This window comes from Arachis hypogaea, chromosome 13 (assembly GCF_003086295.3).
Source record: "Arachis hypogaea cultivar Tifrunner chromosome 13, arahy.Tifrunner.gnm2.J5K5, whole genome shotgun sequence".
NCBI lineage: Eukaryota > Viridiplantae > Streptophyta > Magnoliopsida > Fabales > Fabaceae > Arachis > Arachis hypogaea.
In genome coordinates, this window is record NC_092048.1 from 138751428 (window position 1) to 138768250 (window position 16823).

The 16823-nt window shown below is 34.9% G+C and overlaps 2 protein-coding genes and 1 pseudogene across 2 annotated transcripts; 1 reads left to right on the forward strand and 2 right to left on the reverse strand.

Annotated features, from left to right (window-relative positions):
• Nucleotides 1-794: 794 nt before the first annotated feature.
• Nucleotides 795-2131, reverse strand: LOC112792065 (peroxiredoxin-2E, chloroplastic-like). The gene has a single exon (XM_025835151.3). The coding sequence runs from the start codon at nt 1766-1768 to the stop codon at nt 1073-1075; it is 696 nt and encodes a 231-aa protein (XP_025690936.1). The 5' UTR covers nt 1769-2131; the 3' UTR covers nt 795-1072.
• Nucleotides 2132-7223: 5092 nt separating this feature from the next.
• Nucleotides 7224-9000, forward strand: LOC112792068 (WAT1-related protein At3g18200-like; annotated as a pseudogene).
• A 1126-nt stretch (nt 9001-10126) lies between these two features.
• Nucleotides 10127-12107, reverse strand: LOC112792067 (T-complex protein 1 subunit delta). Its single transcript, XM_025835152.3, has one exon. The coding sequence runs from the start codon at nt 11911-11913 to the stop codon at nt 10309-10311; it is 1605 nt and encodes a 534-aa protein (XP_025690937.1). The 5' UTR covers nt 11914-12107; the 3' UTR covers nt 10127-10308.
• Between the last annotated feature and the right edge of the window lie 4716 nt (nt 12108-16823).

Sequence of the window (16823 nt, forward strand, 5' to 3'; positions counted from 1 at the left end):
GTGTTTGGATTACAGTTTGTAAATTGGGGTTTGTATAAAATTGATTTTGTAAAATTGATTTTGATCAAAAGTGAGTTAGTGTTAACGTGGTTTATATTTGGTAATTTTTATTCAAAATGGATTATAGTAAACTAAATATTGTTTGGATTACATTATTCAAAATCACTTTTAGGTGAAAAATTACAGAAAAGGACATGAATTTAAATAATTATTTTATGTTATTTTATAATTTTATTTTAAATATTTAAATAAATTTTAATATTTTTTTAGTATTTTTAATATTGTTTAGTAGTTTAATAAGATTAATAGAATCATAATACAAAATAAAAAAATATTTCATGTAAAAAAGAAATAACAATAACAATAAAAAAACTCATATAAATAAAAAAAACAAAAATTTTATAAAAAATAATAATACGCATAAGAGAGTATTAGAAAAAATATTATAAAAAAAATAAACATATGAATAATAAAGGATATAATTGGTACATACAACATAATTTTTAATCCAACGTAAAAAGCTAAACGAAAAAACTAGATTTTATAACTTTTGGTAAACGTGGGTTTAACATAAAAATCACTTCTGCGTTTAGAGGATAAAAATGTTGCCAAACATAAAGATGAAGCGTTCAAGAAGCTCGAACGCGCTTCTCTCTTCCCCAACGCAAATTCAAACACACCCCTAATGTTGTTGTCTAAAACATGTACAGGTATAATCAACGTTTTATCACATAAAGCGCTATGGGCTAAACCCATCTCCGGCTTCTCCGCAGTCGCCACAGCGTGTCAGCGTATTTGGGGTAACACTGTTCTTTAAACGCACTCAAAATTACAAGCCAAACATTGCGAAACAAAACAAAAATAACGATAAAACCCAAAATTTCCCTGTGTTTTCACCCTGTATTAGGGTTGAAAGATAAAAATTTGTCTGGTGGGGGTTTCAATTCACATTATTAGCCTTTATCCTAAGAAACAGGAAGAACTCACATCATGAAAAGAACAGAAAAAAAAAAAACTCGTAAACAGCAGAACCCCTCGGTTATGTCGAAAATTCCAGAAAAAGAAGACAAATTCAAAGCAATTTGAGCAAATCATCAGCGCCACTGAAAGTGAAGGCACCACCTTCTTCCAAATTGAAGACCTTAACGACACCGTCTTCCGCTAAGAGTGCGTACCTCCTTGACCTAACACCAAGCCCAACGGGCTTATCGCTCAGATCCAACTCGCACCCAATGGCCTTCGTGAACGTTCCGTTACCGTCAGAAAGTAACAGAACCTCGTCGTTGACTTTCAGGTCCTTCTTCCATGCCTTCATCACGAATGCATCGTTGACCGAAATACATGCGATTGTGTCCACGCCTTTCGCCTTCAGTTCCGCTGACTTCTCCACGAATCCTGGAACGTGCTTCTGCGAGCAGGTTGGTGTGAAGGCTCCCGGGACTGCGAAGAGGATGGCCTTTTTGCCTTTCGTCAGGTCGGAGATGGTGGTGGTTTGAACCTCGCCGGCGTCGTCTAAGTAGGAGAAGGTCGCTTCCGGGAGCTTGTCGCCGACGGCGATAGTGGCAGAGATTGTGGTGGATTTGGTGGCGTAGGAGGGAGTGTGAAAGGTGCAGGGTTTGAAGGGTTTGGAGTGGTTGAATTTGAGGGAAAAAGGGGAGAGGGGGAGTTTAGAAGAGAGGGATTTGGGTGGGAAGAGGGCGGTGGAGGAGAGATAGTGGGTGGTGGTGGGAGAGGCGAGGAGTCTGGAGAAGGTGAGAGATGCGGCCATTGAAGAAGGAGGAGGAGCTACGTGGCACTAAGAAAACGAGAAGTGTAATGTGTTAGTGTTAGGTGTTTGTGTGTGTAGTGCGAAAAAGGTAGGTAGGAAAGTCGTTAGGAGAGTGAGTTGGGTGAATGAATGGTTGTGGTAGGGATTGGCTCAGTTTGTGACTTCGTGGTGTGGTGTGCAATTGTGAATTGTTACTGTTACTGTCTTTTTTCGGGTTTGGGCCTAAGTTTGGATTTCATTTCGTAGTTGTTGTACTAAATTGACGATACTTAGTACATTTAGAATTCTTCCTATAGTATATTATATGAATAAAAGAAAAATTGTACATTATATGTTAAAATAAATAAAGGAATGGTGGTTTAAGTAAATTCCAAATTTTAAATACTAATTTAATAATTTTAAAGGATGAAATTATGCGCATTTTTATATTTAAATTAAATAAATAAAATATTAAACAAAATATGTAATTGGTAGACAATTTATCATTTTAAGAATGCGTACATATTCGTACAGAGGCTAAAGGATACTACTTAATGTGTATCTTATAGAAAAATTTTTAAGTATATGGTGATACCGGTATTTTATTAATTTTTAATTATTGATTTTAATTATAAAAAATATATATAATATATATAATTAAGATAAACGATTAAAAATTACTGAAACACTGGTACGACAGGACATTTAAAAACTTTCCTATTCTATATACATGTTATTAGAGATACATGTACATTAATGTATTAATTTAATTAAATATTATATACTCGTATTATTGTATTTATATGGTTAATTAAATATTTGATTTAAAAAAATAATAATAATTTAAATTTTTTTAAATTAAAAAATTAACCATTTAAAATTTTAAAAATTATCTAATATATCTGCAAAGCTTCTTTTATACGGTGCTATAATATTTTGGACAGTATTATAGCGGTTTGATTTTAAGTTCTTTATTTCATACAATATTTTTTAAATAATTTAAACTTTTAAAATTATAAAATTTTTAATTTAAAATTTAGATGAATATAATTTAGATTAATAATTTAATTTAATCTAATAAAATAAATATACTTATATTCGTATTATTGTATATTATTTTTATACTAATTCTTTTTAAATGGTTAATTTTTTTATTTAAAAAATTTAAATTATTTTTTTAAATCAAATATTTAATTAATTAATTAACCATATAAATAAAATAATACGAAAAATATTTAGTTAAATTAATACGATAATATACATATTTGATATACATGTTATTTGCATCAGTACAAATATGTACGTAATTTTAAAATAATAAATTATTTACATATTACATATTTAAATAAATATTTTTTTTATTTAATATAAAAAATTCGCGTAATTTCACCTATTAAAATTGCTAAATTAGTATTTCAAATTTAAAAATTACTTAAACCACCCTTCCTTTGTTCATGTAACACATAATATACCACTTTTTTATTTTTATTCATAGGAAGAATTTTAAGTGCACTAGATACAACATAATTTTATTTATGTAACACATGATTTTATTGCTTATACTATGTTAAAAGTAGGGTAATTTATCTATATAAAATAAATAGAAAAAATGTTGAACCCTTTCACGTTTTATTACTAAATCGTGGTAAGTTTTAACGGTTTACAAAAGAAGCATAAAAAAACATAAATAGGGAAAAACTTTCACTGAAGTGAACACTGTAGCCATAAACCGTGTAATTTTTCTACGGTTTATGAAGAGATTATTTTGGGTATAAATTGTGGTAGTCTCCAACGGTTTATGAGTACCTCTATATATATATATATATATAAAATGTGTGCGAAACCTATAGATGGATTTCATTGTTGGGGGTTAAAGATTTTGTGATGAGTAGTTGAGAGAGAATTCGGGGCCATTAAGACTATGGCGCGATGGAGTCATGAAAAACGAAGTTCGCATGTACTGATTGAATAGCGTTGCGCACATGTCTGGAAACATCAATCAAAAGATTAATTTTTAATATGCTAAAATTTTGTTAGTAAGTAGTTAATTTTTTTTGTTGATTTATTTTGTAGAATGTTACGTGTGTTTTGTGCAATTCGTAAGTAATTTATATAGTGATTTGTACGTTAAATTTTGATTAGTATTAAATTATTCTTTTTGTTAATCTATCGTGTTTATATAAAAACTGAGAAGTATGGAATTGACTGTTTCGTTAGAGAACCAAAGTTTGTTGAAATTTAATTTTTGGCGAATTAATTTTTCGTTAGTGAGCCATAACTTTTAAAAATTGATACTTATCAAAATAATTTGATTTTTTGCGAATTAATATTTTCGTTAATGAACGATACTTCACACCATATTTCTGACTTCTTTGAGTTTCTAGAACAATAAAACTCTTATCCTCACTTGCCATTGTGAAAATGCTCTCCTTTAACACAATGATTTTCATAGTGTATATATAAAATTTTTAGGAAAAGTATAGGGAGCCAATGGTCTAAGTATACAATGTGTACAATGGAGGTTTAGGAAGTATTAGAGATATGACCATTAGTGCTACATTGTCTTGTTAGGTTACGCTGTTGGGATGAGTGGATTCATGACATGGTATTAGAGTTCTAGATCTGAAAGGTCAAGGGTTTGATTCTTGGTGAACTCTAAAATCAACTTGTTTATTATCCTTGGTATCCGGATGGTTATTCTGGATAGTATGGGTGATGTTCATTTTATTCATGGACCAAAGATTTAGCCCATTGTACACATTGTACGCTTAGACCATTGGTCTTTTAGTACTACCCAAATTTTTATTACTCATAACCTGTAAAAGAGATACCACATTATGCATATATTTTCTTCATAAATCGTGATAGGTATCACAGTTTCTTTTTATACTGCTCTTTTCATAAATCGTGGTAGGGTACCACAATTTATTTGTATAATGCTAAAATGTGAAAGAATTTTACGAATTACATAGAATAGTAATAGAACATGGAGATAAACAATTCTTTGTAATTAGATAAGCATTTCTTCCTTTTATTTTATTTTGATAAATTACCTTTAAAAATACGTGTAAAATATAGAATGCTTACTAGCTATCCGATATTTTTATTAGAGTATTTTTTTTTATATAAACAATGGGGTGAAAGAACACCCAAAGCAACTACATGAAATTCACTCTAGGAAGAAAACTCCTACTAGATTAGCCATAGAACATAAAAGAGATACCGAAAGGCAAAAAGAAAAAAACATGATATAAAATGACTTAATATAAAGACATTTAATTATGATATTTTATTATCAATTTCAATGTAAAGTATATAATTTAATTAAATTGTACTAGGGATGTTCATGGATCGAATTTGTTCTACATTCGCATATCCGATTTGCGGATCTGCAGATCCGCACAATAATATATATATATATATATATATATATATATATATATATATATATATATATATGTTTGGTATTATATTTACTTGTTTGTATGTTTTTGTTAGTAATTATTATTCATATATTGTATTATTTTATTTTTGTTTTTAGAAAAAATTTGATAAAAAATATTTTAGGAATAAATAAGTTTAAAAATATGAAAGAAATATTTTTATTGAATTTTTTACATAGAAATATAATTAAAAAGAGAATGTTCAATTACGCGGATATATTCGATATCCGATCCGATCTGCATATTTGCAGATCGGATCGGATCGGATTCAACACTAAAAGATGTGAATATCATATTCGATCCAATCCGATGGAAATTGTGCAGATCGAATCGAATGTTTGGCCATATCCAATCCGATCCGTGTACACCCCTATAAATTGCGAATGAGTCGAATCTACTTAAAAGTTAAAACATGACTTAACCCGATGCAAAATTATACAAGATAAAATGACAAATTCGAATATAAAAAATTGCAATTCAGGGGTTTTGAATCTTGAACACCCATAGGCCTCTAGTCAACTTTTGAAGAACTATAGAACTAAGAGTTAAGATCATTGCCCGAAATCAAATCCAATATTAAGTAATGATTATGTAGTTTGAGTTAACAAATCTTGTTTTCTCTCGTTTGCTAGCACAACACCCAAACAATATATTGTCACCATCAATTACTCATTTAGAATATTCATTTTACATGCAACTAAAATGTTAAAATACTACTAGGTGTTGTCTATCGTGAGGAAAGTAGTAACAAGATGTTAAAAGACCAGACTAGAATATTTTATTCTAGTGACTTTGATTGATGTTGTACAAAGGGGTATAAATTGCAAAAGCGCCGATAGCACCAGCGCCGGAGGAGCTAGGCCGAGGCACCGACATATTAACTCCGTGAACGGTTTTTAGGGGGGTGTTTGGAGATCATGGAGGAAAGCAATGTCTCTGGAAAAGCTTGCTGAGCAATGGACCATTTCCAAATGTGCCAATTTATTTATGAGCATGCTCATTTCAATTTTCATTTTCATCTTTTTATTTTGTTTTTGCAATTTGCGGTTGATCTTAATGTTATTTTTGAACAATTCCTTTCAAGAAATCTTTGATTTATGGTATGGGAACGTTGAATTTGGTAGTGATATTTTATTATTGTTATGTTTTATCTTAATTTTCGACAGCCATTGCAAATGATGATCGAGATGAGTTCATATGCTTAAAACTTATATTTACAAAAGAACCTCCTAAATTAGGTGAAAACTCAGGTGAAGTCGACTTTACGTAAAGTTGATATCTGAAAGCCGTTAAATGAAAATTTAGTCAAATCAGTCAAATCATCTAAGGCTCTCAAGTATCAACTTCACGTGAAGTCGATTGCACGTGAGTTTCCACCCCCAAATTATTACTAATTTTATTATCTATCTTGATCCTTTAAGCACCAAAATATATTTTCACATGCCATATAATTTGTATCGATTTTCTTTGAAAACCAATAAAATATTTTATCTTTTAAGAATAGAACAATTTCATATTATTGTTATTAAATTGCATGCCAAATCCTACGTTAAATTGAATTCATAGTAAAAATTGAAGAAATTACTCTACGATGATAGAAAATCAATACAAATAATAATGTCACTAAAATCATTACAAAGGAGATGGTGGGAACATGGTCATGCAAATCGGAAGTGGATCATTTCCAATGGTAAAAAAATTGGATACTATCAAGTGTTTAATCTAATCTTTTATTACTTTCTCTTTTCTATTTAATTTTGGTCTCACTTATAGAATTAAAGATGAAAAATCACATTTTATTCTCTCAAGTATTTTTTCTACTGGAGAGAATCCATTTCCATGCAAATCATAGAGGTTGGCCACTCTCTAACTACCTGGCTAACGTGATCCACCTTCAATTTGTCTCCCTAAAATATTACATTTAAAAGTCAACAAGCACAACAAATTGTATATAAATAAGATTTTGTAGTCTGATCTAGAGATAACTTAGCATATATGTTAAACGCTTATATGCCTTTGTAATAATATCGGTAGCTGCCGATAATCACTTTATAAAAAAAATGAACAATTTTGAACGTTCCTTCGGATTGTTCCCTCTCTATATAAGCACATCTCTTTAAGTATTTCCTTTATCTCCATACCCAAGTCTAAGTTGCTGAACAAGAACACAGGAATGGAAAGTGTTATGACAAAAAAAGTGAAGCTTCTTGTGGCATTAATGTCCCTTCAGTTTTGTTTTGCAGGATACCACATTGTCTCTAGACTTGCACTTAATATTGGTGTCAGTAAAGTTGTTTACCCTGTTTATCGAAATATAATTGCCCTTCTTTTGTTGAGTCCACTTGCTTGTTTCTTAGAGAAGTAAGTTTCATGATTAAACATGCATATTATAGTTTCCTATAGTCTCTTGTCACTTTTTATGCTGGCAAGATTTTAACATGAAACAATGAACAGGAACGAAAGACCACCTCTTACTTTTTTTTGCTGTTTCAGTTTTTCCTATTAGCATTGCTAGGGTAAGCAATAAAAAAAAACCTGCAATTTTCGAGTTATTTGTTTCCGTTTTATTCTTCTAACATTATTTTTCATTGGCTGTGCTAGCATCACTGCAAACCAAGGGTTTTACTTGTTGGGATTATATTATGCTTCTCCAACTTTAGCTTCTGCAATGCAGAACTCAGTTCCTGCAATCACTTTTGTCATGGCCTCAGCTCTAGGGTATTTCATTTCACATCTCCTTCTGAGTTTGAACATTTTTGTCATCTGATCGTTGTTTTTTATAGACTTGAGGAAGTCAACATTGCAAGAATAGATGGATTGGCAAAAATTCTAGGAACCATTGCAAGTGTTGGAGGTGCAACTGTGATCACTCTATACAAAGGCCCTCCTCTTCTCCACCTGCAGACACCTCAGATGCAAGACGATAGCTACATACATCAGTCATCAACCAAAGTTCAGAATTGGACATGGGGTTGCGTATACTTACTTGGACATTGTTTATCTTGGGCTGCTTGGATGGTTTTTCAGGTATCTTCGTCATAATCATCATTGATCATGAGCTACATGCATGAAACTGCAAATTAGTGAACGCCTGGCTTCATTCTTAATAATGTTGCACTGACTCTATTTGCTTAATTGTTTTCTTATGTTAAACCAAAGTGGTTAAACCCTTTTTTCAGGCTCCTGTGGTGAAGAAGTATCCAGCAAAACTATCACTCACTTCCTTTACATTCTTCTTTGGATTAGTTCAGTTCTTGATTATAGCAGCCTTTTTAGAAACTGATATGGAACGTTGGAAGATAATATCAAAAGAAGAGCTTCTTACCATCCTATATGCTGTAATACTCTTCACTTCATCAAGAAATATAGTTCGGATGTTGATCATCTTAATTGAAAAAGTCACGTGAATATGTGATTCATTCTTATCTAATCTCAAATCATGCAACTTGGTGTAAGTCAACTGAATTCATTTATGTCTTGATGATTCCAGGGAATTGTATCGTCTGGGGTTGTAATATCTCTGCAAACATGGTGTATTCAAAAAAGGGTGGCCCTGTATGTGTTGCTGTCTTTCAGCCATTGCAAACCTTTTTAGTTGCTATAATGGCAGCCCTCATTCTTGGTGATCAGTTATACTCTGGAGGGTATGTAGAACAATTTATTAACACTGAATATTGGGGGGGGGGGGGGGGGGGACAGGATTATCGGCGTTGGCCTCTACTTAGTCCTATGGGGGAAGAGCAAGAGCAAAGAGAAAAATGCGACCAATGCAAAAAAGTGATTACTAACAGAAGCCTTGCTCAACGATGAGGAAGAGAATAAACATACTGATGCAGCACCTAAAGGCATACCTTGACATCTCGTTCCATTGACATTGACAAATACATGCAATCATGCATACCATGGCATCTAGTTTCTGGTGTGGTATCAGCACAACACAACCACTGAAGTAGTCCAGCTCTTTGCAGCATTGCAACTTGTGCAAGAATCAGCTATTTTTCATTAATGTATCTTTATGCTTATTTTCACCTAGTAAATCATATACTAGATATTCGAGTCAAGGACTCTGAGGCAAAAGGCCTGGCTAATGTTAGTTTAAACGACAAGATAAAACTGTCCGTTAGAATCCATGTGCTTTTCCTTTACCCACTGACATGTACATCTGAATTTATGTATGAAAGGTCATACTCACTATGAACATTTAAAAACCCACTTTAGATGAATGATGTGTCTAAATAGATGAGTTCTCTATACATGAATGTTAAGTTTACCGTTCCTTTTACAATTTTATAAACAGCATGCCAGCAAAAAGAAAGAACTTACCACGCAACTATTAACAAGGGGTCCAGAACTCAAACCCAACCGAGAACAACAGCAACTAAGAGGCAGTCAGCACACTCAATGGCCACCGCAGCCAATCAACCACTCAGTGATACATCAACCGAATCCACAATTCACACAACTGCTAAAACTATTCAATCCAAGGGCTGACAAGAGAAAAAACCTTCCTGGTGCTTTTCAATAAAGTCTCGTCATATCCAAGTGGATGACATCACTGCAGCAGAGATCTAAAGTTTCTGCATGAGTACCAACCTGCTATTCCCACCGCAGCAATCAAAGGGGTGGACAACCCCCTCATCAGTAAAAAAGGCAACACCAAATATCACTGGTAACCCTAGCCCAGTTTTACAAGAGTTTACTCAGAAGTAGATGCTGAAAATAGTTCTCCTTCCCTCTTGTAAGAAGCCATTCTAATGATATATATATATATACACATCCCTATCGTATTTTCTGATTACTAAAGAAAGTGAAAATGGTTAGACATAACACACCTAGAGACTTGCTACATCAACAGAAGAAATGAATTAATATTAATAGACTCTAAATGGATAACATCAAGTAAAAATATTGCTGGTGACACCAGAAAGCACCACAATTCAGAAGGGCATCCAAAATTTTAGATATAGAAGCAAAAGCAAGTTGAAATTACATAATCAAAGTCACTAGCAAGCACATACACTAGGAATTTAATTAAAACAAAGAAAGGCGTAAGATGATGACTCTTTAATCATTTAAAAAAAGGATGACGGCTCAATTTCTGTAACTATTCACTCAAATCTACCTCACAGTTACAATATCATCAATCTTCAGAATCATCCGCACACACTCTGTAGCCAAGGTGATTGCACTCGTGCTTACCAGCAGTGGCTGCACCACATTCTCCTCCAAGATGTTGGTAATCTGACCCTTCCTCACATTGATTCCGGCATTGATCTCTCCCTGCGCGTGCCGATTCCTCAGCTCAGTCACAATTGCAATGGGGTTCAAACCTGCATTCTCAGCCAAAGTATAAGGAATGACTTCGAGCGCCTCAGCAAAAGCTCTAACACAGTAACCCTCCATCCCATGCAAAACCTTAGCCCAGGCACCAAGTTGCCTTGAAAGCTCAATCTCGGGAGCACCGCCACCAGCAATCAGAAACCTCTTCGCAACCAAACACCTAACAACACACAAGGCATCATGCAGACTCCTGTCCGCCTCATCCAGCACCAGCTGGTTGGACCCGCGGACAAGCACGGTAGTGGTCTTCCCCATATCCTTAATCCCAGTAATCTTCACAATCTTACCATCCCCAAGCGAAACCTCCTCCACAAGGTCAGCATGGCCCAACTTTTCAGCACGGAAGTGCTCAATGTTGGCAATGGGCAAGCAATTCAAAGTTTTGGTAATAAACTCAATGTCATCCCTCTCAACATCCTTAATCACCAAAATCTTAGCTTTAGCAAGGTAATGCAAAGACAAATCAGTAACAGCATCTCTCAGAATACTCTTCTGAATTAACAACACATTACAGCCAGTGGCCTTAATCTTCTTAATCATGCCCAAAATATAGCTCCTCTCTTCCTTCAGAATCCTATCCATCTGAGAATAATCACTCACCACTATACTCTGCTCAATGTCGGTCTTAGGGGGCGAAATCTGGAACTGAATGACAGCAATCTTGGCATTCTCCATGCGGGTAGGTCCACCGGCAGCATGGCTGACCTTCTTGTCAAAAACGAGACCCCTCACAAGTTCAGTATCGTCGACTGTTCCGCCAAGCTTCTTGACGATCTTGATGTCGCGGAGATCGACCATGTCAGGGGTGGCAGGGTCTACAACGGAGAGCACGGAGTCGACGGCGAGAGGGGCGAGGAGCGTCGAGTACTGGCTGACGACCTTACTGTTTAGCGAAGTGCTGGCAGACTTGACGAGGGAGTCCTTGTCAGAGAGCTCAACGGGGACGGCCATGGCGGAGAGAACGTCGAGGGCCTTCAGCGAGGCCTTGTGGAGGGAATCTGAGATGACCGTGGGGTGGATGCCGTGTGAGAGAAGGATTAGACACTGCTCAAGGAGTGCGCCGGCGATGACGACGACGGTGGTAGTGCCGTCTCCGGCGGCAGAGTCCTGTGACTTGGAGAGCTCGACAAGCATCTTCGCGGCGGGCTGGAGGACCTGCATCTTGTTCAGGATGGTGGCGCCGTCGTTGGTGATGATCACCTCATCGGAGGAAGTGGAGATCATCTTGTCCATGCCTTTGGGGCCAAGGGAGGTCCTGACGGCACTGGCGACGGCGCGTGCAGCGACAATGTTAGCATGTCGGATGTCCTCCTTGCGCTTGTTGTCGACGTAGGACTCCGTCTTGGAGGAACGGTGCTGCTGAGGGGCTGTGACTGCCGCCATTGTTGAGTGAGCGAGCGAGTGAGTGGGAACCCTAGTGTGAGAGGGATGAAATGGGGAAAAAGTGAAAACCCTAGATTTGGGATTCAGACTCTTTTTTCTTCTGTTGAGCGGGGTTTATGTCTTCACTCTTCTGGGAGCCGTGATTTATTTGGTTTTTCACTTTTTCTAGACTCTTTCAGTTTCACTTCATCATTTTAATGATTATTGAATATTGATTATTGTATATATAAAATCTGGATAAAAGTTTTAAGACTTTGATTAATTTTTCTTTCATTTTTTTTCCTATCTATTTTTTTAACTTTGTAAAAACTAAACACTTCAGCTAAATTATCCTCGTAAAAAAATTTCGGACAACTCAATGTTTAATATTAAACAAATGATTAGGGTGTAATATTATTTGATCTTGGACTAAATTTTAATTTAGTTTTTAATATTTGAAACATTTTATTTTAATCATAAAATATTTTGGATATTATATTTTATTTTAAAAAATTTTAAACGATTTTAATATTATCATATTATTAAATTTACTGCTCCTCTGTTAGAGAACTAACTATAAAAATAGTCAATTAGTTAAAAAAATAAGGGGCCTGCTACACATACAAGTAAAAAGGCTGTACAAGTTTTACAACTTATCAGCCCAAACTTCATTAACACGCGCATTAACTCATTTTGAATGGAGCGTAACTACACGCGTCCCACTCAAACGGTTCCTCTTCGTCTTTTTTTTTTTCTTCTTCTCTTCTTCTTCTTCTTCGTCTTCGTCTTCGTCTTCGTCTTCGTCTTCGTCTTCCTCTTCCTCTTCCTCTTCCTCTTCCTCTTCCTCTTCCTCTTCTTCTTCGTTTTTTTTTCGATTTTCATGGTTTTTGAAATTCTTCTTCTTCTTCTTGCTGCACGTTCTTCTTCCTCGTTTTCCTCTTCTTCTTCTTCATTTACATCTTTTCTCTCTGTTTTCTCTTTTTTTTCGATTTTTCATGGTAAAATCGTTTTTGAAGAAGAAGAAGCAGCAGAAGATGAGGAGGAGAAAGAGAAAGAGTTCTGAATTATGCATAAGATGTACTTCAACGAATTTTGGGTGTATTTTTTAAAATTCTTTGGGTGTATTTTCTGTAACCCTTTGGGTGTATTCCTATAATCGTTTGGGTGTATTTTCTGTAATCCTTTGGGTGCATTTCTGTAATCATTTGGGTGTATTTGAGTGATATCTAACTGATATCTATGGGTGTATCTAACTCATATCTATGGGTGTATCTTACTGATATCTATGGGTGTATTTTTCATTTCAGAAAAAATGGCAAGCATTACAGAAATACACCCAAACGATTACATAAAATACACCCAAGAGATTACAGAAATACACCCAAACGGTTACAGGAATTCACTCAAACGATTATAGAAATACACCAAAAAGATTACAGAAAATACACCCAAAGGATTTAAGAAATACACCCAAAATCATGCATAATTCAGAACTCTTTCTCTTTCTCCTCCTCATCTTCTGCTACTTCTTCTTCTTCAAAAACGATTTCAGAGCTTGATGTCAACAAACAATAGAAATCGAGAATAACGAAAAAAGAAAACAGAGAGAAAAACACGTAAATGAAGAAGGAGAAAGAGAAGGCAAGAAACAAAAGAAAAGAAGAAGAAGAAGAAGAAGAAGAGGAAGAAGAACGTGCAGCAAGAAGAAGAAGAAGGTGCAATGAAAACGTACCGTAACAGTATGTGGAGGAACTAACGTCAACGACGAAGAACAAACCAGTGAGAAAGGAGGAGAAAAGAACGATCGAAAAAGAAGGAGAAGAAGAAGGGATGTAGCGCGTGTAAGGAACGTAGCACTTGTAGCGAATTTTGGGGATTAGAGTTTAATTGGCTTGTAATACTTACAAGCCCTAATCGCTTGTACGTAGAATTTTCCCCAAAAAATAATAACCATCCACAAATCTAATTTTTTAAATTTCAAAACTACAAATACAAAAAGTTGGATTGAGTTGATTTATGTTGTAATTAATTTTTTATTTTTTTAAATTTAACATGAACAATTTGTATATTAAATAGCTAATAATATTTTATTTTAATTTATAAATAAATTGATTTACCAAATATCATTAATGTAAAGATTTTTTTAAATTTTAGAGCATTAATCAATTGATTGTTAAGATTTAAATAATTGAAAAAAATTGTTATATAAAAAATTAAATTGTATTTTTTTTATACACAGACAATTATATGACTTAACTAATAACGTTATAATGTTCATATTACTTATTTTTGTCATGTCAAATTTAAAAACTTTTTGATATATAAATAAAATGTTTGAAACGTTAAAAATTAACTTAGAATTTGATCCAAATATTATAAATTAAAATAATATTTTATCCTAAATTATTATGGTAAACCACAAAAAATACATCTAAATTTAAAAGTTGCATGTAGAAGTTGGCAGCAAAAAACTTACTTTGATAATATTAACAGGAACATGGAACATATGCACTCTAACAGGAAAGTCCATGGAGGTGGTGAACACCATGACAAGGAGGAAGATTAATATTATGTGCCTACAAGAAATGAAATGGGTTGGTGCAAAGGCTAGGGAGTTGGATACTTCTCGTTTCAAACTTTGGTATACAGGAAAGGTGAAGAATAGGAATGAAGTTGGAATAATTGTGGATAAGTAGTGGAAGAAGGACGTAGTGGATGTCAAGAGGGTGGGAGATCGGATTATCTCTATCAAACTTGTGGTGGAGGGAGGTGTTTTCCATGTGATTAGCGCCTATGCACCGCAAGTAGGTTCGGACGAACAACACAAGATAAGGTTTTGGGAAGATCTAGAGAGTTTGGTTCAAGGCATACCTTTGGGAGATAAGATTTTCTTATGAGGAGATTTAAATGGCCATGTTGGGAGAGAAGTGACTGGATATGGGAGTATTCACGGAGGCCATGGTTTCGGGGTGATCAATGCCGAGGGTAAAACTATTTTGGACTTTTCCTCAACCTTTGATCTTCTCATCGCAAATACATGTTTTAAAAAGAGAGACGAACATCTTATAACCTATAAGAGTGGTATGACAAGCTCTCAAATCGACTTCTTCTTGTTGAGGAGAGTCGACCGGAAATTTTGCATTAACTGTAAAATTATCCCGGGAGAGAGTTTGACAACACAACATAGGGTGCTCGTCATGGATTTTCGCGTTGAGCAAAAGTTGAAGAAAAGACATCATACGAAGAACCCAAGGACGAGGTGGTGGAGGATGAAAGATGAGGAACAAAGAAGCTTCCTAAGACGGGTAGGAAAAGAGGCAAAGGGAATGGGAATGGAAGCACGGAAGAGATGTGGAGGGAGATGGCAGAAGTTATTAGAAGAACAGCAAAAGAAAGTTTTGGTGAATCTAAAGGAATAGGACCAAGAGACAAGGAGTCCTAGTGGTGGAATGCGAGTATACAATAAAAGATAAAGATAAAAAGGGAATGCTTTAAAGAGTGGTCTTTATGCCGCAATGCAGATAACTGGAAAAATATAAGGTGGCTAAGAAAGAGACAAAAGTGGCAGTAAGTGAAGCAAAAACAAGAGCATATGAGGGTCTCTACCAGTCTTTGGGCACGAAAGAAGGAGAAAAAGGTATATATAGAATCGCAAAGAGTCAGAAAAGAAGAACGAGAAATTTGGATCAGGTTAAGTGCATAAAGGATAAGGATGGATATGTGTTGGCTCAAGAGGAGAAGATTAATGAAAGGTGGAATAGTTACTTCTACGAGTTATTTAATGAGGGACAGAAGACTCTTCCGAACCTTGGTCGATTATGCACAAGGGAAGAAGATCAAAATTTTGACTACTATCGAAGGATTCGAGACTTCGAGGTAAAAGAGGCTCTAAAGCAGATGAAAAATGGCAGGGCAGTAGGACCTGATAATATCCCGATTGAGGTTTGGAAGGGTCTTGGAGAAAAAGGCATCAACTGATTAACCAAGCTTTTTAATGAGATTTTAAGGTCAAAGAAGATGCCTGATGAGTGGAGAAAGAGCACCTTGGTACCTATCTACAAGAATAAGGGGGATATACAAGTTGCGAAAACTATAGAGGGATTAAGCTTATGAGTCATACTATAAAGTTATGGGAAAGGGTGATAGAACAGAGGTTGAAAAAAGATACACAAGTAACAGAGAACCAATTTGGATTTATGCCAGGAAGATCTACCACTGAAGCGATATACCTATTAAGAAGGATGATGGAGAGATATCGTAGTAATAAAAGGGATCTACATATGGTGTTTATTGATTTAGAAAAAGCGTATGATAGGGTACCAAGGGAGGTCTTATGGAAGGTTTTAGAAAAGAGGAGAGTAAGGATCGCATTTATTCGGGTAATTAAAGACATGTATGATGGGGTCACAACTAGTATGAATACTCAAGGTGGTGTGACGGAGGAATTCCCTATTGGTATAGGATTACACCAGGGATCATCCTTAAGTCCATACATTTTCACATTAGTCTTTGAAGTACTCACACAGTACATCCAAGAGCTTGTGCCATGGTGCATGCTTTTTGCTGATGATATCGTCCTTATGGGAGAGTCAAGAGAAGACCTAAATAAGAAGTTGGAGTTATGAAGAGAAGCTTTAGAAGTGTATGGTCTGCGCATAAGCCGTAGCAAGACGGAATATATAGAATATAAGTTCAGTCTGAGAAGGGAAAACCCCAAAATAGAGGTGAAGATTGGAGAAAACATCATAGGAAAAGTTAAAAGTTTTAAGTATCTTGGTACATCATACATGATAATGGAGAGATTGAACATGATGTAAATCATAGGATCCAAGCAGGTTGGTCAAAATGGCGGAGTGCATCTGGTTTTATATGCGACAAAAAAGTGCATTTAAAACTTAAAGGTAAATTCTATCGCACCGGTATAAGAACGG

Excerpts from the sequence above, each read along its gene's own strand:
- LOC112792067 (XM_025835152.3), bottom strand. The coding sequence starts at position 11,913 with ATGGCGGCAGTCACAGCCCCTCAGCAGCACCGTTCCTCCAAGACGGAG.
- LOC112792065 (XM_025835151.3), bottom strand. The coding sequence starts at position 1,768 with ATGGCCGCATCTCTCACCTTCTCCAGACTCCTCGCCTCTCCCACCACC.